This window comes from Natator depressus, chromosome 1, assembly GCF_965152275.1.
Source record: "Natator depressus isolate rNatDep1 chromosome 1, rNatDep2.hap1, whole genome shotgun sequence".
In the NCBI taxonomy this organism is placed as follows: domain Eukaryota; kingdom Metazoa; phylum Chordata; order Testudines; family Cheloniidae; genus Natator; species Natator depressus.
Genome location: NC_134234.1, coordinates 229,572,225 through 229,598,494, shown reverse-complemented (window position 1 = coordinate 229,598,494; position 26,270 = coordinate 229,572,225). Strand labels below are relative to the sequence as shown.

General features: G+C 42.9%; 1 protein-coding gene across 1 annotated transcript; it reads left to right on the top strand.

Annotated features, from left to right (window-relative positions):
* Positions 1-4,125: 4,125 nt before the first annotated feature.
* Positions 4,126-25,082, top strand: LDHB (lactate dehydrogenase B). Its single transcript, XM_074937554.1, has 8 exons — positions 4,126-4,284; positions 7,998-8,129; positions 15,571-15,688; positions 16,329-16,502; positions 18,704-18,877; positions 20,248-20,365; positions 23,855-23,978; positions 24,716-25,082. The coding sequence occupies exons 2-8, from the start codon at positions 8,004-8,006 to the stop codon at positions 24,881-24,883; spliced, it is 1,002 nt and encodes a 333-aa protein (XP_074793655.1). The 5' UTR covers positions 4,126-4,284; positions 7,998-8,003; the 3' UTR covers positions 24,884-25,082.
* Positions 25,083-26,270: the final 1,188 nt, after the last annotated feature.

Below are 26,270 nucleotides of genomic sequence, written 5' to 3'. Positions count from 1 at the left end.
ATACAAGTGCCTACAGATGGGCATCCAAAATTAGAAACTGAATTGAGACCATTTTTTGGCCCATTATGATAAAGTAAAAGGTCTCATTTAAACCATCAAATGAAATGCAAGTCAGGTAAAGGCATCCATCCTGCTGACTCTTCCACTTGGACCTGCTTCAAGTGTCAATGATCACTATGTACTTTTGTACATGTGCTATATGTTTGTTTTATTGATTAATTGACTTATAAAACACTCAGCTCTGGAGGCACTATCTGGAATGCTGTATAATTTTTAAACAAAAACTAAGAAAGAAAAAAAAAAAAGCTGTGCCCTGTGCCAAGAATAAATCGTCACTCCTTCAGATAATACTAGACAAAAGAAAACCACCAGGGTTTTCATGCAGAGAGAATTTTTCTTTATATGACCTTTTTCCCCCCTTTAATTTGAATAAGTGTGGTCGGGAGGAGCAAGCACAGGATTAGGTAAGAGGAGGTCCTCGGTTCTAATCCTGGCTCTATGATCAACTGTGTGTGTGTCTCTTTGGCAAGTCACTTTAGCGCTCCCCATTTGTAAAATAGGGTGGTTAAAAATTCTTACCCACCTATTTCATTTGGGTGTAATGAGGCTTACTTAGTTAATTTCACTATCACGCTTTGCAAAACTAACAAAAGAGAATATTCACAAAACTTCACATTAACAGCAGTGGTGTAGCTAGGAGTGGAAAGTTGGGTGAACCCTGACTTTCGGGTAGACAGGTAATGACAGACTGTGCTAGCTTAGTTTCTCCCCCGATGCCCCCAGACACAAGGCTTCAACTGCCGAGCTGGGCACGTGCATGGGACAGCTCAGAAAATGGCAAGGCAGAGCTGCTGGATCATAGCTTTCTGAAGGGTGGGTGCATAGCTCCATCCTGGATTTCAGGTGCCCGAGTGACGCTCCAGGCTGCTGTGGCAGCCCTACACACCTGCTCAGATTTGGGTGGGCTTGGAATCAGGATGTTAAGTGGGTGGGCCACGGCCCACCCAGGCCTACCCGTGGCTATGCCCCTGATTGACAATTTTTAACACACAAAATTCAAAATATAATGTGCAGAACAAAAACACCCTAAGAGATCTTGAAACAAGCCTTCAGGACAGAGGGATTCTGGCTAATATGCTGAGGAAAGGAGTTCCATAGCCAAGGTTACTGAAATCAGGAGGAGAGTTCCCTCCCACCAGATTTAAATGTAGCCTCAGGTGAGGAAAAAAAGCAATAAAATGCCATTTGCCTTCAGTTGCCTTAGAAGGTCAAGGGGAAAATACAGTTATTGAAGTATCTCAGGCCTAGATTACTAAGGGCTTTATATACAAAATAAACATTAAGCTGATGTAGAGGCAAAATCAAGTATTTCAAATACTTCCCTCACCCCGCAAATGTTCTAATTGTCTGAAGGCTAGCAGTCAAATTTATTTAAATTGTGTCCCCTGAACCTTGGAGTGTTTTTCTTAAAAACGGTACTCCATCAGAAATGAACAGACTGCCAAACCCAGATCTGGACTTTGAAACTATGATCAGTCATAGACTCCGTATTTGACCTTGGGCAAGTCACATTTGATCTCTCTGTACCTCAGTTCTCCATCAGTAAAAAATTTCTCTGACTCTATTTTTGTCTATTTAGTTATAAGTTCTTCAGGGCATGGACTGTCTATTCTATGTGTATGTACAGTGCTGAGCACAATAGAGCATCTAATCTCTTTTGGAACCTTTAAGTACCATTATAATAAATATCTATAATAAATCTTTGTCCCCTCCAAAACCATTAAGGTCTTGCTAATGGTTGACTGGCATGTGACATATTTTTCTTCTGTTTCATTACTATTGTTTTATTGACCGCCAGTGCTGTGCTTAGAATAAGAAGAGACCCTGGTCCAAAGAATTTACAATCTAGTGGTGAATATTCATAGGGTGACAGTAGAAATACAGAGACTTGATGTGCACCAGCAAACTGGTTTTGATCCAGAGCCATCTTGGTCTGATCTCTCCTCCCTCCTATTCCTCTTATATCCTACTTCCTTAAAGTTCAATTATCCATTTCTCACTTTTGCTTATCTAAAATATCATTTTCTTTGTCTGGAATTTCACCGCCTTTCCCACTATTTTTTTTTTTGTCTGATGTAACTCATTCATAGCTTTATTTCAGAAAGCCAGAAGCAGCAGTTCAGGGACTGAATACTGAATGGTCTGATTATTTTTTCATCTAAACCACCACATATACCACCTGGAAAGGCACAATGTTTTTCCTTTGCTCAGTGGAATCATTTGCTGTGCCAAGCAACATATTTACACAGAGGAATAAATTCATCTACTTTTACTCTGGTGTCTTATTTAATAGGAGGAGAAGTCTGAAAGCCCGTGCTCATTACTCACTCACAAGTAGTTATGCCTGAATAGGAATCCAAGGTCTCATCTCCTCTAGGCACAGGCAATGTATGTTATTAAGTGCTGTGCCCTCCCCTCCGTCCCGCCTCTCAAAGCATAGAAAGGAGAAGCTACTCCACCAAGTAAAGAACATGAGAGAAAATAGTGTTTGGAGAAGAATGCAAATGTTTGTATCTATTGGACCCTTCTGGTTCCAATATAGTGATATTGCTGAGTTTTCAGTGCAACACTTCCTGTCCTCTTTTGACCAGTAGTGGTAAAAACAGGTATCTATTAGCATGAAAAATACAACTGCATTTGTTCCTATGTGGGAACAAAAATGTAACCCAGTGGCAAGGCATCTCATATTACTACAGTGATTTACTTTTTTATTATTCAATGAGCTGCTGATGTGCTTAATTCTTTACAAGACATAGAGGATGACCAGATTCCCTGCCCAAGAAGCTTATATAGCAAGTTGGACAGTACAAAACACAAATTAACGCATTCCTCTGATATAATGGTCAGGCCACAGTTGTAAACTGTGCTGGGACATGCCGTAACATTTGTCAGAAACAGAGCTGTGGTGTGGACAGGCTAACCTATTACAGCAGGAAAAGCAATAGGAGAACCAGGGGATAGTCTTAGAGTTTAGGCACTGCAGTAGATAAATTCCTTACTCTGCCAAAGCCATCCTGTGTGAATTTAGGCAAGTCACATAATCTAAGATCTCCCTCTGAAAATAGGGATAATACTTCACTTCACCAGCATGCTGGGAGGAGAAGTTCAATAATACTTTTGAGGCAATCAGAAACTATGTGAAGGGGGCCATCAGAGGTACCTGGATAGGGCAGGCACTGTCTCTTAATGGTTGTACAGTGCCTAGTATAACAGGGTCCACATTTCAGCTGGAATCCCCTAGGCACTACAGGAATACAAATACTAATAGATACTGATTGAGGCATTGGCCTGGGACTTACAGCTAGTTTCTGCCTCTGCCACAACCATTCTGGGTGACCTTGAGCAAATCACTTAATCAATCTGTGCCTCCCTTCACCATCAGTAAAATGGGGATGGTAATACTTCCCTCTCGGGCAGCCGTGTCCTGATGATCCATTTATTAGTGCTTAAGGCACGGATAGTGTAGGGATAGGGACCCTGTTAGTAGCTGGATTTTGCAGGCAAGCCCTGTTGGTGTCGCAGTTCCTTGCTACCCTGTGAAGTTACTTGTCACAAGAGAAAGACGCTTTTTAAAAAGCTAGTTGAAGGTTAAGCCAGAATGAAGGAGAGACTGCAGGAGGAAGGGGAAGGAAGGGCGGGTTTGACGTTGGAGGTCATACAAACTGGTTTTGTGGATGCGCTCTAATAGGTGTGCGGTAGGGACCGGGTTTATAAAGACTCATTCATGCAGCAGAGAGGTTAGAGGTCCGCTCTGCAGCTGAAAAGTTTTGGCTTGAGAGAGCCGCACTGTACAGCCTTGCGGGCGCCGACCAAACCCCCTTCCTGAAAGGTTTCATGCATCCGATGAAGTGAGCTGTAGCTCACGAAAGCTTCTGCTCAAATAAATATGTTAGTCCCTAAGGTGCCAGAAGTCCTCCTTTCCCCTTCCTGAAAGTGACTCAAGTAGTGGCTGGCCCATTTGGGGCCGGGACGTGGCGGGAGGCTGCAGCCGTGCGCCTGTGTCCTTGAAGGGGATTGAGTGAGGCTGGGGGCGGGCAGCGCTCGGGTTTCCAATCACAATAGCGTAACCGGAGGAGACGACGCCGAGCAGCTGGGCAGGGTCCGCCTCTTTCTTCCCTCGCGGCCGGGGCTGACATTGTCTGAGCTCCGCACGACACAGGCTGCTGCTGCTCCGGCTCCCTCCTGCGCCATCTGTCCCAGCCCGGCTGAGCCATCCCCACACAGGTGGGTATCGCGCTGTACGGCTGCGCTGGCCCCTGCTCGTGGGGGGAGGGGCTTTAACGGAAGGGACGAATCCCCCCTTTTCTCTTTTATCGGGCCTGGTTTGTGGGCCTCTAGGCGGGGTGCAGCCCCCTCAACCCCCAGCTTTTGAGGGTCAGGCTCTCCTCTGCCTTGTGCATTGCTGCACTGTCCCTCCCCTGCTCCTTTGTAGCCGCAGGGCCCGCTTGATGGGGTGGCAGCAGGATGGGATCCCACTTTGGGGGGGGTGGCGGTCCCCTCTCCTTTGCAGTGTAGCGCTGCTGCTATTTAAAGAGCAATGGGATGCAGGCAGCAGACCCACCCGTTGCACAAGGCCCGGTTAACACTGAGCCCTTCGGGAAGGGTGCAGTTTCTTTGCCAAATTCCCTCCCCCTTGCTGTCTGCGAGGATGGATCATGGAGGTGACGGGTCGCTTTTCTCATGGCATTGCAGTGTCTCCCTCCCAGGATGGGTGTGTGTGTGTGGAACAGCATGGAAGAGAAAATACACACCCCCCCCGGCGCCCCTTTTTTCTGGCCTAGAGGCCGGAGCAGTGAGCCCCGCCTGACGGGCCCTCCAGCGCCTGGCTACGGGCGGGGTGTCTCTCCTTTAGACCCCGCTGCACCCGGCTAACACGCCGGCGCTTCCCCCACCTGTGGGCGGGGAAGGATGGCTGTGCCGAGGGCGCTCGGCACCGCTGCACGTGCAGCGACCTGGGGACCAGCCGCGTGCCCTTGAGCCGCCCGAGCTGTTGCTTCTCACCCACGCCCACAGCCCACTGGCGGGCGGGCGCGCGCACGGCGCGGGTGGGGGTAGGGGTAGAAGGAGTGAGAGATGGGCTGGCGTTTGCGCGCGCACGGGGTGGATCCGCTCCTGCCGCTGCCGCCTCCTGGCGCGTGGCCGGGCCCGCGCAGCGCTGTCCTGGGGTGGGGGGAGGCGGCGGCAGCCCAGGCCCGCTACACCAAAGAGGAGCCGTAAGACGTGATCCCGTAGCCGAAGCGTGGGCTGAGGACGCCGCCTCCAGGGGCTGTGGGCATGGCGAGAGCCGGCGAGGCGCAGAGCAAACCGCATCCTGCCCTGACTCACGCCCCGGCTTGCGTGACTCAGGAGGCGAGCGGCCGTCTCCACCCTTCCTGAGCTGACTGCCCCAGCCGCTGAAACGCCTGTGGCCCCCGCTCCCACCCTGACTGCCCGCTGCCACCTCGCCTCCCCCCTCCAGCGTCACTGGGATGGCACGTTTGGGGCATTTAGGTCCTTTCTGAGCAGACGGATCCTGCCCCGAAGAGCTCGCGGGTCCTATGCGGGGGAGGGGGGGGGAAAACGATCAAAAACCAACAGGACACCCCTTTGGTAAAGTTAGAAAAGGGCAACATTAAGATTGCCTGTGCAATCCAGCCCCCTTGTCCCAGTGCCTTATGAGACAGTCTTTAGTTACATGGTCACATACTATTTTCCCCCAGGCCTCATTCAGGGACTGGGTAGCTGGGCCTCAGGCCTTATTTTCTGCCTTCCGTCCAAATTCTGCACTGAACACTACATTATTAATTTCCTGCTGGGTGTTTCTGTGGTGCTCTCACCGTAGAATCAGATGCTTTACAAACACTCGTGACTTTATCTTCACAACAGCCCTGTGAGATTTGCTGGTGTTATTCCCCCTGTTTTACAGATGGGGAACTGAAGCACAGACAGGTTAAGGCCAAAATTGTCAAAAATGCTCACTAATTTTGGGTATCCATTTTGAGATACATAGGGCTGGATTTTTTTCAGAGTATTTGGCATTTTTATTGCATTTGATAATGTTCAAAAAAGCTCCAGTCACGTTTACTTGCAGTTGTGAGTGTTCAGCGCTTCTGCAAATTTGGGACCACATGTCTCATGTTGCTCATGCAGAAAATGAGGGACATGCATATAGTGACCACCTGTGAGAATGTTAGTTTAAGCAACTTGCCCAGCATCACACAGAAGCTCTGTGGCAGAGGCTGGGATAGAATTTAGTTCTCCAGGGCAGCCTTCAGATGCCTTAACCAGGAAACCATCCTTTCTCTTCTAGTAAACCTCTGACTCATTCAATTTCTGCAACATATGAAGGAGAATGAAACAACACTGTTTCTGTATCATGAATATTTTTGTCTGGTTTCATTTCCCCCTTCTGATTCCCAGTATGCCGTAGGAAATACTTCCTTGAACATTGTACATTGAGAATTGAAATGATGCAAGAGTTCTTGCCTCTAGTATATTAGCTGATTTTAAGATTGTTTTGCCCTTGACTTGCATGTGGATCAAGAGAAATACATGAGCATTGGGACAAATTTTCCAAAGCAATCGCTAATTTTTGGGTCCCAAAATCTTTTGGGCAATCACAATTTTTGACTTACCTCCATGGACTGGCACAGATTGATACACAAGTCACCTAGATATCTAGTTGATCAACCACAATTACAAATTCTGGCTCCAATCCCCTGTTGTCATCGCTGGAGCTTCATGCACGGGCAGGAGTCAGCCCTCATGGAGAAGCTTGTAGGACCAGGGTCACTGTTTGCAAATATATATTGGACTGTGTGTATGTGATTACAAAACATAGGGACCTAATATAGAGGCTGTCTTTAAATATTTGGTGTGGGAAGGGGAGCGATGGGAGAGAATCAGAGGATAAAAGACAAGTCTTAGTGGTGCTAACTTACAGGTTGAGCAAAAGAGGTCTCTGATGCTAAATAAAAATGAATGCCATGTTAGCTCAGTTCTAGCACAGTTTATTATATGCAAATGGATTGAAATATTAACATTTCTACATCAAGCCACAAAGGCAAAAAAGACTCGCCATGTATTTGGAATGAAGGGAGCAGCGGGGAGCCATTTAAGTAAGTGGCACTGTATTTATTCAGTTTATTTGAGCATAAGCTTTCGTGAGCTACAACTCACTTCATCGGATGCATAAAGTGGAAAATACAGTGAGGAGATTTATATACACACAGACCATGAAAAAATGGGTATGTGTATATAAATCTCCTCACTGTATTTTCCACTTTATGCATCCGATGAAGTGAGCTGTAGCTCACGAAAGCTTGTGCTCAAATAAATTAGTAATTAATAAATAAGTCTCTAAGGTGCCACAAGTACTCCTTTTTCTTTTTGCGAGTACAGACTAACACGGCTGCTACTCTGAAACCTGTATTTATTCAGTGCCTTCCATCCAGAAGGTTTCAAAAGATTTACAAACTTATAAACATGCATCTGACGAAGTGGGTATTCACCCACGAAAGCTTATGCTCCAATACGTCTGTTAGTCTATAAGGTGCCACAGGACTCTTTGCCGCTTTTACAAAACTTATAAGTAGTTCTTAACCCACCACTGAAATGCAGCTATCACAAAGCAGCTGTCTTAACACCTCACAGCAACAGTGCATATAGAGAGGAAAAAGTACATTGTATCCAAATGAAATTAAAGTGACAATTTTAGGTGGGTAGAGTGTAATTTTTGAAATGGAATTGGACAATGCCAGCAATGCTCATGCGTCTGCCTAGTTGGTTATATAAACGACTGTTTTCAGTAACTTGGAGATGTATATCTATATATGGCACTTTTATTTGTAAATTTCAGCGATGGAGGCTAAAGTAGCTATCTATTTTTAATATGAAGAACTTGGGAAATGTGATTGGGTTTAATCTATAGGGTTTTGTATGTCTCTCTTTTCTTGCAGAATACAATGGCTACTTTACAAGAGAAACTGATTACACCAATTGCAGCAGAATCCACCCACCCTAACAATAAGATCACTGTAGTGGGGGTTGGCCAAGTTGGAATGGCCTGTGCCATCAGCATTCTTGGAAAGGTATAGTTCAAGAACAATATGGAGTGAAAGTAATCGGAATGTCATTGTGCTACAAAATCTGATTGACTTCTTTGTGTGAAAATGGAGATAAATATGACAGACTAATGTGAGAATAGTCTGATTAATTCTGTACATTCCTCCTAAATGAGCCCCTCTGCTCCGTGTGAGGCTCATCTTCTCCTTCTGTTTGTTCCCAGTTTCTCTCCTCTCTGACTCTTATAGTTGTCTCATGTTCAGGAAAAGGTCTGATTGTCCTTTTCCAAAGCTGCCTACGTTGCAGGCCGCCAGGTTGGCTTTGTGTACAATGGGTCTGCAACACCTTGCCAAACTTTTTTTGCTGTTGATTCTTCCAACGTTCCAGGCCTTTGGGAAATGAGTCCAGAGTCCGCTACTTGATAGCAGGGCTGTCAGAGCGGGGAAAGAACTTAAATGGAGACAGACCAGAGATCATTGTGAAATGTTCTGTGGACACCAAAACTATACACAGTCAACTTACTATGTTCTTCATTCATCCAGGGCCAGATTCAAGGCCCAAATGAAAAGACTCCCATTGACTTCAGTAGGCTTTGGTTTAAGCCCTTATTGCCTAGTTGTCCAACTTTCACTGTAGAATTTTTAAAGTAGCTAAAATTGAGTGCCAAATTCTCAGATCATGATTCTGGTTTCCTGTTGCCCGTATTCAGGCAGATCTCCCATTGCCTGTTTAAGGACTGACTAAACCAGGGGTCTGCAACCTATGGCACGCGAGCCAATTTTTAATGGCACACTGCTGTCTGCCAGGGACAGCAGTGTGCAATTAAAAATCCTGCCCAGCCCGGCCCGCTCCTCTCCGCCCACCGCTCTCTCCTTGCAGGGCAGGCAAGCGTCCCTCTCCCCTCACCTCTTCCCCCAGCATGCAGGGTTCCTGCCCCTCCTTCTCTCCCTCCCTGCGGCCGATCAGCTGACAGCCCAGAGGGAAAAGTGGAGCCGCAGCGCGCTCTCTGCTCCGGGGACCTTGGGGAAGGGGGTGGAATTGGCATATCCCCTCCAGCCCCCTGCCGTGAGCCGCTCAGGGCAGGGGGCTGGGAGCACCCCCACAACCCCAGCCCACACCTCCAGCCTTCTGCCCTGACCCCTGAACCCTCCTCACACACACTCAGCCCTCTGCCCTCACCCCTGCACCCCCCACACATCCCAGCCCCCCACAAGCCCAGCCCTGACTCCGGCACCCCCCACACATACCCAGCCTCCTGCCCTGACTTCAGCACCTCCCACACCCCATGCCCTGACTCTTGCATCCCCCACATCCCCACCCCCACCCTGAGCACCAAACGGGAGCTCCTGCACACACACACCCATATTCCCACCTGCACCCCTCGCACCAAATGGGAGCTGCCCAGGTAAGTGCTCCACACCCAAACCTGCCCCAACCCTGAGCTCCCTCCCTCATTCTAGCTCCTGGCCAGACCCGGCACCCCAAACCCCAGCCTGCCCCTTCACCCCCAGCCCTGTTCTCAGTGCACTCCCACCCTCATCTCAATGCAGAGAGAGGAAGAGAATGGGCCAGAACCAGGGAGAAGGTAGGTACCTACTCTATGTGGACAGGGCTGGGACCGCAGACCGGCAGCGGGCTGAGCGGGGCCAGCAGCCGGGACCCTGGCTGGCAGGAGCTGGCGGACGGAACCCCAGACTGGCAGCGGACTGAGCCTCTCAGCCCACTGCTGGTCTGGGGTCCCGGCCGCTGGCCGCGTTCATCCCGCTGCCAGTCTGGGGTTCTAGCTGCCAGCCCCTTGCCCGCCAGAGTCCCGGCAGCAGGCTGAGCGGTCCGGCGGTGTAAGATCAGCATTTTAATTTAATTTTAAATGAAGCTTCTTAAACATTTTGAAAACCTTGTTTACATACGACAATAGTTTAGTTATATAATATATAGACTTATAGAGAGAGAGACCTTCTAAAAACGTTAAAATGTAGTATTGGCACACGAAACCTTAAATTAAAGTGAATAAATGAAGACTCGGCACACCGCTTCTAAAAGGTTGCCGACCCCGGACTAAACCCTCAGTAAGGCCCTCAGAATTTGACCCTTTGTTTTTAGTGGGCAGAAGTTTGGAAGTAGCTGTTTCCTTTTTTCTTACTTCGTTTATATTTGAAAAATAAATTGGGAACTAGGGGCCAGATTTTTAAAGGTATTTAGACACCTAAAGATGCAGGTAGGCACTTGGTGGGATTTTCCAAAATATTGATTTCAATGTGAGTTAGGTGCCTGTATTACTTTGACAATCTCACTAGATGCCTATCTGCAACTTAAAGCACCTAGGTCTTTAGATTAATTTGGCTCTAAAGTCCCTTGTAGGAAAGAATTTAAATATGCTTAAGTCCCAATAAAAGTCAGTAGGGATAGATTTAAGCATATGCTTAAGTCATTTTCTGAATCGGGGTCTTACTTATTGAGGGTCAGATTTTGAAAAGTACATAGGTACTTAAAGATGAAGACAGGTGCTTAGGCACTTTTGAAAATCCCTCTAAATACCTTTAAATATCTGGCCCTAAGAACCTGATCCTGCAAATTGCTCTCTCTAGGCCATTTCTGTATGGAATAGCTTACAAGATCAGGGCCCAAAGCCATGCACATACCACTAAACCTTTAGAATGTATTTAAGGGACATAGAGTTAACTTGAGAAGTTAATAATTAACAGTGACTTAGCCATAGGCCAACGCATCAAAAATACAATATACTACTGTAAAACTTAAAACAAAATCCAGAATTTTAAATATCAGAAATACCCATACATACAAATTAAAAAGAACATAAGCCAATTAAAGCATATAATCACCATGTCAATTTCCTTTTCCTTATTTTAGCAGCTGACCACACAAATAGGGTAACCACTTGGATCACAGATACATTGCCAGTTCCTAATAAATATTTTGTTTTCTGAGAGGTGGTAGAAAAAGGCATCTGGAACAAAAACATGGATAGACATTTTGACCTCAAGGGAAATACAAATTACAATATAATAAATAATGGAGTAAGTCTTCTACCTGTCCAGAGCTGCGTACATTTCTCAGTGCCAGCATATCTGCCTTCTAAGTAAGCTGTCTGCATAGATTGAAAGTGGAGAGCTCTAAAAGCCCTCCTTAATTTGCTATTGGACAAATAGTCTAAATATCTGGAATACCCATGAATCCTGTTAACAAGGGGAAACCAAGGTGACATCTTTGTAATGGAAACAACTGCCGTGCTTATTAATATCCTCTAACCTCAACTCGATTAGGGATTTCGCATTTTTAAATGTAAATCTAATCATTCCCAATTCTGAGAGGACTTTAACCAAGGAAATTTACATGAACAGGCCCTGCTGATCTGTTCCTCTAAGTATAGCCTTGGCCACTGCTGTGGGTGCATACTATGAGAGCAAAGCCAAAAATTAATATTACGGTATTGCACTTTGGACAGAATAGAAATCATACCTGTCTCAGCTCTAAGAAGAGCAGCTAGGATATTATTTGGGAGACAAAGAAGCTTCCTAAGAAATTTGTTTTGGATCACTTCTAGTCCTGTGGGATCATTCTATCCCCATATGTCTCCGCCATACAAAAATTCAATGCGCACCTGGCCTCAAATAGTCTAAAGGCTGGTGCAATTAAGTTGTCCCCATGAGTTCCGGTGTAATGTAACACTGCTTGCATTGAATTTGAGGCCGTCTCTTTTGTTGCCCGAATATGTTTATCCCACAATCCATTTTCGGAGAACCAGATACCCAGGTAGGCAAAAGAACTAATTTGTTGAATATATTGCCCATCAATCTTCCATTTATGCAACCTCCACCTTCAACTAAAATCATTTACTTTAGTTTTGGAGTAATTTAGCGAAAGGCCCTCTGTTGACAGTGTAAACCAAATGCATTTAATATACATTTTACTCCCATTGATGTTTGTGATAATGGACCCATATCATCTACATATAATAAGACGAACACTAGTTAATTCATGATTTTAGGGGGGAAATACTGATCCACCTTCTATTAACTTGACTTTAAAAAAAAACTTAAGAAAATTCACTGTTTCTGGTACTGTACTTTTAAAATAGTATGTCATCAGGAAGAAAAGGAGTACTTGTGGCACCTTAGAGACTAACAAATTTATTTGAGCATTTATTTATTCGTCTCTAAAGTGCCACAAGTACTCCTTTTCTTTTTGCGAATACAGACTAACATGGCTGCTACTCTGAAATATGTCATCAGGCTATTTTTTAAAAATTCCTTTAAAACCGTTCAAAGGTTTTTCTCCTCCCCTGTAGATGTTTAGAAGAGACTGCTCAGCAAGGGAGAAACTGATGTACCATGCAAGGAAAACAGTGATATTAACCATGCACAGATGTCATAAATAAAAAGTTATAGTTATTTTTCATGTTACCAATAGTGATAGAAAACCAGTTCAATCATGTGGAAGTATGAAATCTCATGCCAAATCATTAATTCATCATGAAATATCCTCAGGATGTTTTTTAAAAAAACAACACATTGTGCTTGTCTTTCTCCATCTGAACTCAGCATCATTCTTGCTGGAAAAGCAATGATATCTGTAAGCCTGGCAGAGTGGGAACCCAGTAGAAGTGACTGTTAACCTCTTTATTAAAGAAGGATGCATACTGGTTTATAGTCCTAAGAAGAGCTCTTTACAGTGTCAGATTCCACCCTAGGAATCACTGGCATGCCCCTCCCATTGAAGTCAATGTGAGTTGCATGTGCATAACTAGTGGTAGAAATTGACCCTTACAAATTTTAAGCCAGTTTATAGCTGGATGGATTTAGTCCCTTTCACTGGGCTTCTATTCTGTCAGTGGAACAAATGGCATCACTTTTCATCAAGATGGCTGCCTCCAGCATTTCGGCTCAGAATTGGCATCTCTTCCTTACAAATTCCACTTGGAATTTAAAAACATGTTTGGAACAAACTGTTGGTGGGCGTTGAGCCATCTTGTTAATTGTGCCTTGCTTTATGAACTCTCAGACTGTTGGACTCCACAAAATGCATACTGCCTTCAATTAAGCCGTAGCCTAAATTTTGCACTTACCCAGTATTATCTTAAAATCAGGTGTATGTGCGATGAGTTTGATTCTTTTTAGCACATCAAATTCATCACCATCCATGTGACATTATTAAAATTATTGTTCAGAGTTCATTTTTCTGGTATAGCATCTCATTTAATATACACATGAGTGGTGTTAATTTTATTCTTGAAGGAGGTTGTGTTTTTCACCTCTGCTTCTAGTTAGCAATAAGAAGTCATTGAGACCTGTGTGCTTTTTCAGAAGAACTTGAAATACTTTTGCCACAGCTTTAAAGGTGAACTATATCTTTTTGTAAAAGCATTTAAGCTGTATCTGTGTCTTATCTTGTAGGCTTTATTTATGTGAGTGCTACCATTGAGCCAAATTCCTCTCTAGAATACACCAGTATCAATCCAGCAAAGCCATTAGAGCTATTCCAGATATACTCTGGTTTCATGAGAGAAGAATTTGGCTCCTAACTTCATTGGGTCTACTAAGATAAAAAGGGTCACAAGATCAAGTATCTAAATGTCCTAGATCTTTAAAAGAACGTAGATGTAGATTTTATAGGCCTAATTCTGATTTCACTCATTTTTATCAGTTTTACACCTGTGTAATCAACCTACTTCACTGGAGTTATTCTTGATTTACATTCATATAACTGAGATCAGAGTTTGGCCCTGCAAATGATTTTTAAAATGAAGCAAGACTCAAGTACAAGCCCTTGGAATTTTCCTGCAATAGTTGGTGGTATTGGCTGTGGAAAGAATTTGCTCTGAGTGCAGTAAAATAAAGTGATTTGTAACTAACATGGTTTTAAAATACATACTTTTAAATTTTAATACACATATTCTGTGTTACTGAATTTGAGATGCCTTTTAAAAATATAGATAGTGTCATGTTATGTTTGCTTCAAGTCTTTCTATTTTCAAAGCACTTTGCAAACACTAACCAGTCAAGCCTCATAATGATACAGGAACCTATTATCAATTTTAAGAGGAGCAGACAAGACAGAGATGCTTGCTTGAGGGTAAAGTTTTCAGAGTCACCCAGGTGACTTAAGATGCCCATTTTCAAATGGACTTCGGCACATAGGGCAGTAGTAGAGAGAAGTCCTGAACAGAGTTTCAATATACTTTTATTGGCATGACAAGCTATACAAGTGATGCCAAAGTTTCTACAACAGCAACAACAAAACAGTAACAGAAAACCCAAACCACCACTGCCACAACCAAGTGTATCTGCCAGAGGGAGATTAAATCCTAAAAGCATCTCATATTTTAGTCATTGAAGTAGAAAGTGTCTATCACGCCTCTAAAATCTCTGAAAGTTTGGGGAGTGGGAGAACTTTTGAAACTATCTCCCAATCTCCCCCTGCTGGACAACAACCAAATGTGGCTGAACTTAAGTTTAACAAATTGACACTGTTTTAGCAGTCCAGGTGGGGAGAATTAGGAACAGTTCTGATTTAGAGCTGGTCAAAATATGGTGAATATTTTTTGTGAAAACTTTTGACCGTGTCCAATTTTAATTAAAACTTTGATTAAGCTGGTTGAAGCAGTATTCTGTCACTGAATGTTAATTTGAGGTAACTGAAAGCAATGTGAGTTTTCCATCAAAAATCTGGCGCAAATACTTGAAATACTGTCTTGCTTGGATATAGAGCAGAATGTAATTCTTACAACTAGTACAGAGAGTTCAGCATATTTTTCTAAGTAAATAACTAAGGCCATGTCTACACTCCCACATATGTCAGCAAAACTTATGTCACTCAGGGGTGTGGAAGAAAACACCCCTGAGCAACGTAAGTTTTGCCGACATAAGTGGGAGTGTGCATGGTGCTATGTTAGCAGGAGAGCTTCTCCCACTGATAGAGCTACTGCTCCTCATTGGCAGTGGTTTAATTATGTCAATGGGAGAACTCTCCCGTTGGCATAGAGCAGCTACACGAGAAAGCTTACAGTGGCGCAAGTGCATCGGTACAACTGTGCCACTGTAAGGACTCTAGTGTAGACGTAGCCTAAAATCTTGTAGTGTCTAAATGACAAAGGGGAAGCTCCAGAGTAAGGGTTTGTGTCTTTTCCTTCTGAACAGGGAAGTGGGAAATGTAACCTGAATAGTAAACTTTTACTGTGCTTTAATAAGGGTTTATAATACTTTTGCTACTGGAGAGTGTTTTTATGTGTCTTCACCATCAGAACTGTCCCATGCTCCCATTTTTGGTCTAGTGATTCAGAAGAGATTCTTTACCAGAGTGTGACATCAATATACTCTATAAAGAGCTCCATATAAAAAGTAATGATGTAGTTTAACTCAACAAAGGAAGCTTTGAAAAACAATAATATAATAATACACAGTGAGCCCTTTGTGTGATATCAATATTGTATTCCCTCCACTCCCCGCACAGAGTCTTTGTGATGAGCTTGCTCTGGTTGATGTTTTGGAAGACAAACTAAAAGGAGAAATGATGGATCTGCAACATGGGAGCTTGTTCCTCCAAACTCATAAGATTGTGGCAGACAAAGGTAAACTTGGAATCTTTTAAAATACAGATATACTGTAAATTTACACAATAATGGGAACACACTCAGGGTCTTGCATTCTGGCAACAAACTCAGGGCTTGATGTTACCTGTGAAAGTTGAGGTTTAGGTTAAGACTTAGGGGAAAAGAGCAGATAACATATTTAAACAAATGAGGGGCATTCCGCTAAAACTGGAACCACTTCGATTTTTCAAAATCTAAATCACTTCTCCTTTTCCCATCACTAATTAACACTGAACTGTGCATCTGTAGTGGATTTCAACCAAGAATCATAAAACAGATATTAAAGAAACCTCAGAATCCCTGAGAGGTGGAGAAAATACTAACCTTATTTTATAGGTGAGAAAGCTGAGGCCCAGAGGTGCTAAATGACTTATCCAAAGCTACAGAACTGCAAAGTTGAGACCAGAACCCTAAATCTCTATGTCCTGATTTGATCAGTAGATAACAACACCATCTCCTAAGAAATTGTGTGGACCTATTGAGATTGAACATTTTTCATTTCTGGCCAGAGTATTTTACACAGAGGTGGAGCTATTTAGAGCTGTCTGTAGTTGCACATTGCTCTTGACGTGACTTTATTCAACTGTGTTCTGTATCTTTCTCCCCTTCTCCTCTATAGATTATGCTGTCACAGCTAATTCTAAGATTGTGGTAGTAACTGCAGGAGTTCGTCAGCAAGAAGGGGAGAGTCGCCTGAACCTGGTCCAGAGGAATGTGAATGTCTTCAAATTTATTATTCCTCAGATTATCAAGTATAGTCCCAATTGCACCATCCTTGTGGTTTCCAACCCAGGTAAAACAGTGTTTTAATTTACAAAGTAGAATTCATGAGTTTTGTAGAACTGGTCTTTAATTTGAAGTTCTGCCTAGTTACAGTAGTAAGTATGTAGAAATGTGTGTCTTCTGTATAGAGAGAGTTTTGTGGTGACCGCTACTAGTGGTGAAATGCAAACATGATTTACATTTACTGTGGCTGCCCTGTGTATGCTGGACTTTGAACTGTGCTTGAAAACCCTGTTTGACATTTATTATGTTTCAGAGCTCTACATATATTGGCTTAAAAGCTGCTGGTAGTTTAAGCAGCCTGGCTCAGAACCATGAGTGTGAAAGAAGGTGCAATTTCAATCATTCCTTTTTTTTAACTTGTTTAATTTTAGCTTTTATGAGCACCTAAGCATCCAGATGCAAAGATATGGCTATCTGTCTGAATGACAAATCCAGCTTGAGAATGTATTAACATCATTGACTGATCACAAACACAATACTGAAATGTAAAATTAAAAATTTCCTTGAATATAGTTTCAGGAAAAGTTTGTGCGTTGAGGACAAACTTCAGACATCCTGGATTTCTGTTCCGCACACTCCTTAACTTCGCTTTTACTGAGATTGTCTGGGGAAGTAAAGTTAGAATAGAAGCATTTGAGTAAATATGTACTAGAGAGTGCATTAGGATACAAAAGATTGTACATGTTCACACTATAGCTTTTGCACTGGAGGATCCAGACTGGCCATTAATACACATTTATAGACACCAGAAATACCTGAGAGAGAGAAACGACAAGCTATGCCTGCTATTCTGCTCAGGTTCGTTTAGACCCAAGCTGAGCAATACATCACTCAAGAATGTGCCATCAGTTAGGAAGCATGGGAGTAGGGTGTCATAATAGCATTCTTACAGTAAGGTTAGATATTCTCTAGAGCCAGAGGTGCACCATTTCACATGCGCTGATGGTTTTTTAAGCTGCTACCTCAGTAAGTGAAACCCAACTATAACAGCTTAATATAGATGAAAGTTTCACATTCCTATTTATAAAAGTTATTCAAAGATTAAATTGGCTGTCGCTCACCAAAAAGTGCTGGGAGAGGAGAAGTATGTGTTGTGGGGTTTTGTTTGTTTGTTTGTTTGTTTGTTTGTTTTTTACTGTGCCCTATGCTTTCACCAAACTTGTAGTGCTCCTACTTTCCCCATCTTCTGTGGTTGGAACTATGGATGGTGGTACAGTACAGTGGATCTGGGTGCCTGGCCCACATGGATTAGGATGTATATCCCTGACATTCTGCCCCCTGTTTTGAGTAGATGAGTCCTGACAGGATCAGGAGTAATCTGCCTGGTGGCTGTTTGTGCAGCCATGGCTAATCAGGAGATGGGCTGTCATTTGCACAGCAATAACTTGCACCATGTCTGCACTACAGGCACTTGGGACCTGAGTTTTGCAAGTTATGTAACTCCCAAAACAAATTATTGGCCTTTGAAGTCCAGTCATTTGGTTCTAAGGCAGGACTTGTCATTACCATTGCCTGTCTTTCTTGGATACTGTTCTAGTTTCTTTACCCCTTTAGTTTATGTATTTAGGTTTTTTTGGACCATTCCCAAATAGCTCCTTAATTTGAGCTGCCTGAAAATATAGTAGCACCATACAGTCTAATCCACAGAAATCACTTAGTGCCGTGATGTAAATTAGGCAGTCCTCGTCCAAAGACACAGTTTTACGCAGAAGTATCTTGTTTTTCTGTACAAAATATATTGCAAATTATATGAAACAAGAAATGTGCCTTTGAAAATTCAGATATGTTTTACTATAAATCCATTTACTTGAGGCACATTTAAGTTAGATTCTCAAGTGGAAGGCAAGATCTCCAAACACAACAAACTCCCTGGAATATTTAACTAGCCTAACTCAGTTCCTGTGCCCACGGGGCCCAATTTCTTTCCAGCCATACCGAGGAGAAACGTCTCCTGATTTTAGCCTCCAGGACATACCCTCCAGTGAACTCCTAAAAAATGGCTTTTATAATTGCAAACAGAGCCCCAAGATTCCACAAGTGAGATAAGCTATTCTATCCTCTACTCCGGTTAGGCCCAAGATGCTTTATACAAGTGAACCAAGCTGCACACTCTGTTTCTCTGACTCATAAGAGGCAGTAAGGCAGTAATTTAAGTAAATCGGTATATGGCTAAGTTAATCACCTCATTGTCTTTATTCTCTTTTCCAGTGGATATATTGACCTATGTCACCTGGAAGCTAAGTGGGCTGCCCAAACATCGTGTGATTGGAAGTGGTTGCAATCTAGATTCAGCTAGATTTCGCCATCTGATGGCTGAAAAACTTGGCATTCACCCCACCAGCTGCCATGGCTGGATCTTAGGAGAACATGGTGATTCTAGTGGTAAGGAAACACGTCTGCTGTCTTTTGGAATGAGAAACACAGATAAATAGCTAATGCCCTCGAAAGTGGTGGAAAGTCCTGAAAGAGCTGGTACGTGCTGATACTTGGTCAGCTGTTTTCTGTGTATGTGGGAGTACCAGATCTAATTTCTCAAATGATGGAACAGTTGTTTATTTTTTTAATGTCATACCCACTCCCCCTCTCATATTCTTTTATGGTGGTCTATGTAAAATTATGGATCACTAACCACTAATTCCAGCCTTTATAAATATATAAATAAAAAAACCTCTGTGTCCCATAACAATGACTGTGGTTGAGATTTTCAAAGAATAATGGAAGATATGTAGTTGAATCTTATTTTGAAAATACCAACTCTTTCTTCCGTCTGAAGCTGAACCTGAGTTACTGGTCACTCAGTAGTTGCCTGTGATTTCAGTAACGCTCTTTTGAGACTGCAATATTTATTCTCGGCAGGTTAACAGCAGAGTTTCTATTACTGTAAATCACCAAAAATGCTGAGAAGTTCTGATTTAAGTCAAATACAAACAGTATTTTGGTGTATATTTCTCAATACTATTTAAAGAGAATAATAATAAAAGATGATAACAAACAGAAGACCCACGTCTGGGTTTACAGACACCAGTATGCAGTTCCATAACGAAGGGCAGAATTTGGCTGATTGTATGCAAACACTTTGTGATCATACTTACTGCTTCTGTGTATGGCTGCTTCCCCCTTCCCCGCATTTATCAGTGTTCACCGGACCTTAATGGATCAGAGGATGAGTTCTCCCTCGCCACTGAAGTTTGTGTTATATGAGGGAATTGCCATTCTGGGGCTCACATGAATCCTCTTCCTTTGTAGATAGATGTGTTCCACTCTCTATGCTCAAGACAGGAGGATGAGTGAGCAGCCTTCATGGAGACAGACCCCAGTGCCTCTGTGTGGATCAACAAGCACTAATTTCTCTCTGTTGTTGCCTTGCCAATGCCTCCCAAAGCAGTATCTAAAATAAATACATTTTTAGGAGTTACAGTTGAGGTGGGGCAAATATCCATTTCCTAGGGTTATAAACTGTCTTCCAGATTTCAAACCAAAATAAATATTAAGAGCAAGTTGTTAACCCTTCAAAGGGCAGAGAGCATTGTAATTAAAATATTGACAGATATGATGCTAATCATTTTATAGCATTTTCCCCTCTCACCTACCAGAGCTCTTGGAACCCAGTACAGTGAAATAATAACAGATACAATACCATCTTAGCTGCTACTTTGCCTATCAAATAAAAGGCCAAAACCTGAACAAAGTGGAGAGGGGAGGAATTGTAATCGTAACTGAAACTTACATACTCTCTCTGACATGTATTACAGTGGCTGTTTGGAGTGGAGTGAATGTGGCAGGAGTTTCCCTCCAGGAGCTTAACCCGGCCATGGGTACTGACAGAGACAGTGAGAATTGGAAGGAAGTCCACAAACTGGTGGTTGACAGGTACAGTGAATGGGGAATAAGGTGGAGCGTGATGTTACAAGTGTCTAAAGCACTTTTTTTCCACTTTAATCACTTTCAGTAGATCTTGACTGCACATTCATTTGGGTGTTTGCATTTGCAAATGTAAGAAGACCTGATCTAAACATAAAGTTACACTGGTTTAAGTAGATGGTTTAACATCATGCCTTCAGTTAAACCAGGGCAACATCTGTATGTAGATGATCCCCAACTCTTTCAGGGCCACATCCAGCATGTGTTTTCTCCTACGAATAGTCCTTACTCACTGAATTAGCCTCATTGACGTAAATGGGACAGCTAACTATATGAGTAAAGACTAATGCAGGATTTACAGGATCAGTGTGTGTGTGTGTTTATCAGGTTTCAGAGTAGCAGCCGTGTTAGTCTGAATCCGTAAAAAGAAAAGGAGGACTTGTGGCACCTTAGAGACTAACAAATTTATTAGAGCATAGGCTTTCGTGAGCTACAGCTCACTTCATCGGATGCATACAGTGGAAAATATAGTGGGGAGATTTTATATACACAGAGAACATGAAACAATGGGTGTTACCATACAGACTGTAACAAGAGTGATCAGGAAAGGTGAGCTATTACCAGCAAGGGGGGGGGGGGGGACACCATTTGTAGTGATAATCAAAATGGGCCATTTCCAGCAGTTTACAAGGGCAGTAGGAGGGGAAATAAACAAGGGGAAATAGTTTTACTTTGTGTAATGACCCATCCACTCCCAGTCTTTATTCAAGCCTAAGTTAATTGAATCCAGTTTGCAAATTAATTCCAATTCAGCAGTCTCTCGTTGGAGTCTGTTTTTGAAGTTTTTTTTGTTGAAGAATTGCCCCTTTTAGGTCTGTAATCGAGTGACCAAAGAGATTGAAGTGTTCTCCGACTGGTTTTTGAATGTTATAATTCTTGATGTCTGATTTGTGTCCATTTATTCTTTTACATAGAGACTGTCCAGTTTGGCCAATGTACATGGCAGAGGGGCATTGCTGGCACATGATGGCATATATCACATTGGTAGATGCGCAGGTGAACGAGCCCTCTGATAGTGTGGCTGATGTGATTAGGCCCTATGATGGTGTGCCCTGAATAGATATGTGGACACAGTTGGCAACGGGCTTTGTTGCAAGGATAGGTTCCTGGGTTAGTATTTCTGTTGTGTGGTGTGTGGTTGCTGGTGAGTATTTGCTACAGGTTGGGGGGCTGTCTGTAAGCAAGGACTGGCCTGTCTCCCAAGATCTGTGAGAGTGATGGGTCATCCTTCAGGATAGGTTGTAGATCCTTGATGCGTTGGAGAGGTTTTAGATGGGGGCTGAAGGTGACGGCTAGTGGCGTTCTGTTATTTTCTTTGTTGGGCCTGTCCTGTAGTAGGTAACTTCTGGGTACTCTTCTGGCTTTGTCAGTCTATTTCTTCACTTCAGCAGGTGGGAGTTGTAGTTGTAAGAATGCTTGATAGAGAACTTGTAGGTGTTTGTCTCTGTCTGAGGGGTTGAAGCAAATGCGGTTGTATCATAGAGCTTCGCTGTAGACAATGGATCATGTGGTGTGGTCTGGTTGAAAGCTGGAGGCATGTAGGTAAGAATAGTGGTCAGTAGGTTTCCGGTATAGCATGGTGTTTATGTGACCATTGCTTATTAGCACCGTAGTGTCCAGGAAGTGGATCTCTTGTGTGGACTGGTCCAGGCTGAGATTGATGGTGGGATGGAAATTGTTGAAATCATGGTGGAATTCCTCAAGGGCTTCTTTTCCATGGGTCCAGATGATGAAGATGTCATCAGTGTAGCGCAAGTAGAGTAGGGGCATTACGGGACGAGAGCTGAGGAAGCGTTGTTCTAAGTCAGCCATAAAAATGTTGGCATACTGTGGGGCCATGCGGGTACCCATAGCAGTGCCGCTGATTTGAAGGTATACATTGTCCCCAAATGTGAAATAGTTACGGGTGAGGACAAAGTCACAAAGTTCAGCCACCAGGTTTGCCGTGACATTATCGGGGATAGTGTTCCTGACAGCTTGTAGTCCATCTTTGTGTGGAATGTTGGTGTAGAGGGCTTCTACATCCATAGTGGCTAGGATGGTGTTTTCAGGAAGATCGCTGATGGATTGTAGTTTCCTCAGGAAGTCAGTGGTGTCTCGAAGATAGCTGGGAGTGCTGGTAGCATAGGGCCTGAGGAGGGAATCTACGTAGCCAGAGAATCCTGCTGTCAGGGTGCCAGTGCCTGCGATGATGGGGATTTCCAGGTTTCCAGGATTTCCAGGTTTATGGATCTTGGGTAGCAGATAGAATACCCCTAGTCAGGGTTCTAGGGGTGTGTCTGTGCAGATTTGTTCTTGTGCTTTTTCAGGGAGTTTCTTGAGCAGATGGTGTAGTTTCTGTTGGTAACCCTCAGTGGGATCAGAGGGTAATGGCTTGTAGAAAATGGTGTTGGAGAGCTGCCTAGCAGCCTTTGTTCATATTCTGACCTATTCATGATGACGACAGCACCTCCTTTGTCAGCCTTTCCCCTTGTTTATTTCCCCTCCTACTGTCCTTATAAACTGCTGGAAATGGCCCACCTTGATTATCACTACAAAAGGTCGTTTCTCCCCCCGCCTGCCTGCTGGTAATAGCTCACCTTTCCTGATCACTCTTTTTACAGTCTGTATGGTAACACCCATTGTTTCATGTTCTCTGTGTATATAAAATCTCCCCACTGTATTTTCCACTGTATGCATCCGATGAAGTGAGCTGTAGCTCACGAAAGCTTATGCTCAAATAAATTGGTTAGTCTCTAAGGTGCCACAAGTACTCCTTTTCTTTTTGTGTGTTTATCAGGAGACAGTATGGTCCTGTGGGAAGAGTAGAAGAATTGGAGTCAGAAAATTTGGATTCCGTGTCTGGCTCTCTCCTTGACTTCCTTTTATAAAGTTGGGCAAGCCACTTACCCCTTCTCTGCTTTACTTGCCCCATTTATAAAATGAAGAGAATGCTTTTGTAAAGTATCCAGAAACGCCAAGGTTAAAAGTATTAAATATTGGTGTCTTTGATATGTGCATACTCAGTGTGTGATGTTGACTTTTTAGGAGTTTTTGTGTGTATGTATATATAAAATGTATAAAATTTATTAGCTAGACAGTGTCATTCCAATTCTTTGCTGCAATGATTTCATTGACTAAAGTAAAGAATCTGTGTTTTTATATTCTCTGCTTACCATCACAAAACAGTACCCTGTTCTTACCATTATTAGAATATGTACTGTGTAATACCTAGCACTAGTATAATTGGATTAACATATTGAAAATATGGATTATGCAAACTCCACTCATCTCCCCGTGCTAAAATATTATTGAGTAAGGATATTAAGTTCTATATCTAAATGTATTGCAGTACTTCAGCCATTTTAAAACGTTACCTCAAGACTGATGTAGTATTCAGAAAATGTCTTGAAAGCCACCTTAATATATATAATTGTGTCTTCTTCACCTTTCTCTTAGTGCCTATGAAGTGATAAAACTTAAAGGATACACTAACTGGGCCATTGGCTTTAGTGTTGCTGATCTAATTGAGTCTATGCTGAAAAATCTGTGCCGGGTTCACCCAGTGTCAACCATGGTGAAGGTAAGAGAGGCTGTTAAGTCAGCTGCTGTAGTTTATTCTGGTATGATAACTGTGTTATATGTGCATGGACTCTACTGAATTTGCTAAATTCTTGGTGAAGGAATCCTTGTAAAATGATACTACTCTATGAACTTGAAAAGAACTAGAGATAGTATTATAATGGAAATTACTATTGTAGGTTTGAAGTCCACTAACTGAGATGACCTTTCTTCCTCCTCCTCCTCTCCCCCCCCCCCACTCCCCCCGGGAATTGTCAAGAGAATGTATTGCCTTTACCCAGTGCAAAATTTTAATTTGTGGGCCAAATTTTCTCTGGTGGAGTGCAGCTGAATCTGAGGGAGGATTTGCCCCAAAGGTTTGAAAATAACTCTAAAATTCCAGCTGGGACTCCATATGATCTTCTTGGCAGAGGTTGTCTGGGAGGGGAGCTGAATCAACATTTTGGGGGCTGCACCAGCCAACTCTAGGTCCCCCGACAGAGCAGAGGTTGTGGGTACTTTGAACTGTTGCTCCTTTCATCTCAAAGCCAATCTCAGGAATGCCAATCATTTTATTGTAAGGGTTTCTAACTAGCTATATTTTCAAGCTAAGGGCAAATGCTACATTCAGTCACATTGGTGCAACTCTAAAATAACTCTGAGGTCAATGGGTTTACTCTGGGTTTAGGCCAATGTAACTGAAAGCAGATTTTGGTTTTTAGTGTCCTGTTTGATCTACTTTCTGTTTGTTTGTGGCAGGGCATGTATGGCATAGAGAATGAAGTCTTCTTGAGCCTTCCTTGTGTGTTAAGTGCCTCTGGATTAACAAGCGTAATCAACCAAAAGCTGAAGGATGAGGAGGTGGCTCAACTCAAGAAGAGTGCAGATACATTGTGGAGCATCCAGAAAGATCTCAAGGATCTGTAATCTATGAATGTTAACTTCCAGCAGTATAAAAACTGCATAGAGTGTGCATATATTGGCTTTCTAGTTACTGTCCATCTCTGGAGCTAATATTTCATTGATCTTCCAAAAGTGAAATGAGCTTTTGTCCACAGCAACTAAACATATGCTTGTTGTAATGTGCAGACCTTATGAACAAATAAAATTTAACTTTCAAACATGCTTCATTCTCCTAAGGAGTCCTCATTTCCAGTGGTTATGATTTTCCAGCTATGCATGGAAACTTTCTCCAATCTTGCTGTGTGTGTGTGTGTGTGTGTGTGTGTGTGTGTGTGTGTGTGTGTGTGTGTGTGTGTGTGTGTGTGTGTGTGTGTGAGGCAATCCCTACTAAGATACTCAATTCACACAGGAGGAGGAGTTAACATTTGGTATTATCCATTCTCCTAAATCCAAGTACTGAATAAGGGAAATTCATTCCCAGATTTTCTTTTCATTAGGGCACCCTCTCTATCCCTCCCCAAGAAATGAACCATAAAAATGAGGTCTGGATTTGTCTGTGTTCAATTCAAGATTTGTTTCCCTGAAAACACTAGTCTGTGACCCCGAGGTACTTTTGATATCATTTTTGGTCTGATATTCCACAAACCATCAGGCTGGAAACAGGTGCTTTATATACTCAGACAGTTGCACATTTTTGGTTGTGAAATGTTGAACCTTAACAATCACATTCTGATACTGTTGATTTGCTTTTTATCCGTACTTTAAATCTTGAGTGCTGTTTAGTGGCCTCTGTCTTTGAGAATTACTAAAACTAAATATCAGTGTTTTATGCTGTTTGAAAACCAGAATTCCAGCCTTCATAGAGTATAAGTATAAAGGATTTGAGACCAAATTCTCCCTTAACATATAAAACAGGCAGAGTTGGGCACTTAATCTCTAATTAGATGTTGGATGCTAAAATCGTGTGGGCAACACTGTTTCAGATGTGCTGTATTGGACAAAGCAGTGTGAACATTTAGAAAGCAGAAGTGATTAGTGTGACAGATCATGCAGTTTCCTGCAGTATCCTTGAGACACTGTTGAATTAAGTTTAAGTATCTCTGGAGTCTTATATTAATGCAAAGGTTAGGTATTGTGGGACGGTATTATGTGTCACCTCTCTGGGGGGCTGATGTAATGTGAACTCTGGGAAGTGTTTTGAACTTCAGAGGACAATACTGAACAATGTGCCAGACAAGAATGGACTTTTGGGACAAACAGTGTTAAGTGAGTTTCCTGGGGCCATCTAGCGGGAGGTGGATGCAAATTCCCCACCTCTGGTTATGCAAAAACCCAGCCTTTTTAACTATGCCCTGAGGAATGAACTATTGTCTGCTGATTACGTATTTCCCAGAGTCTCAAGATCAAAGCC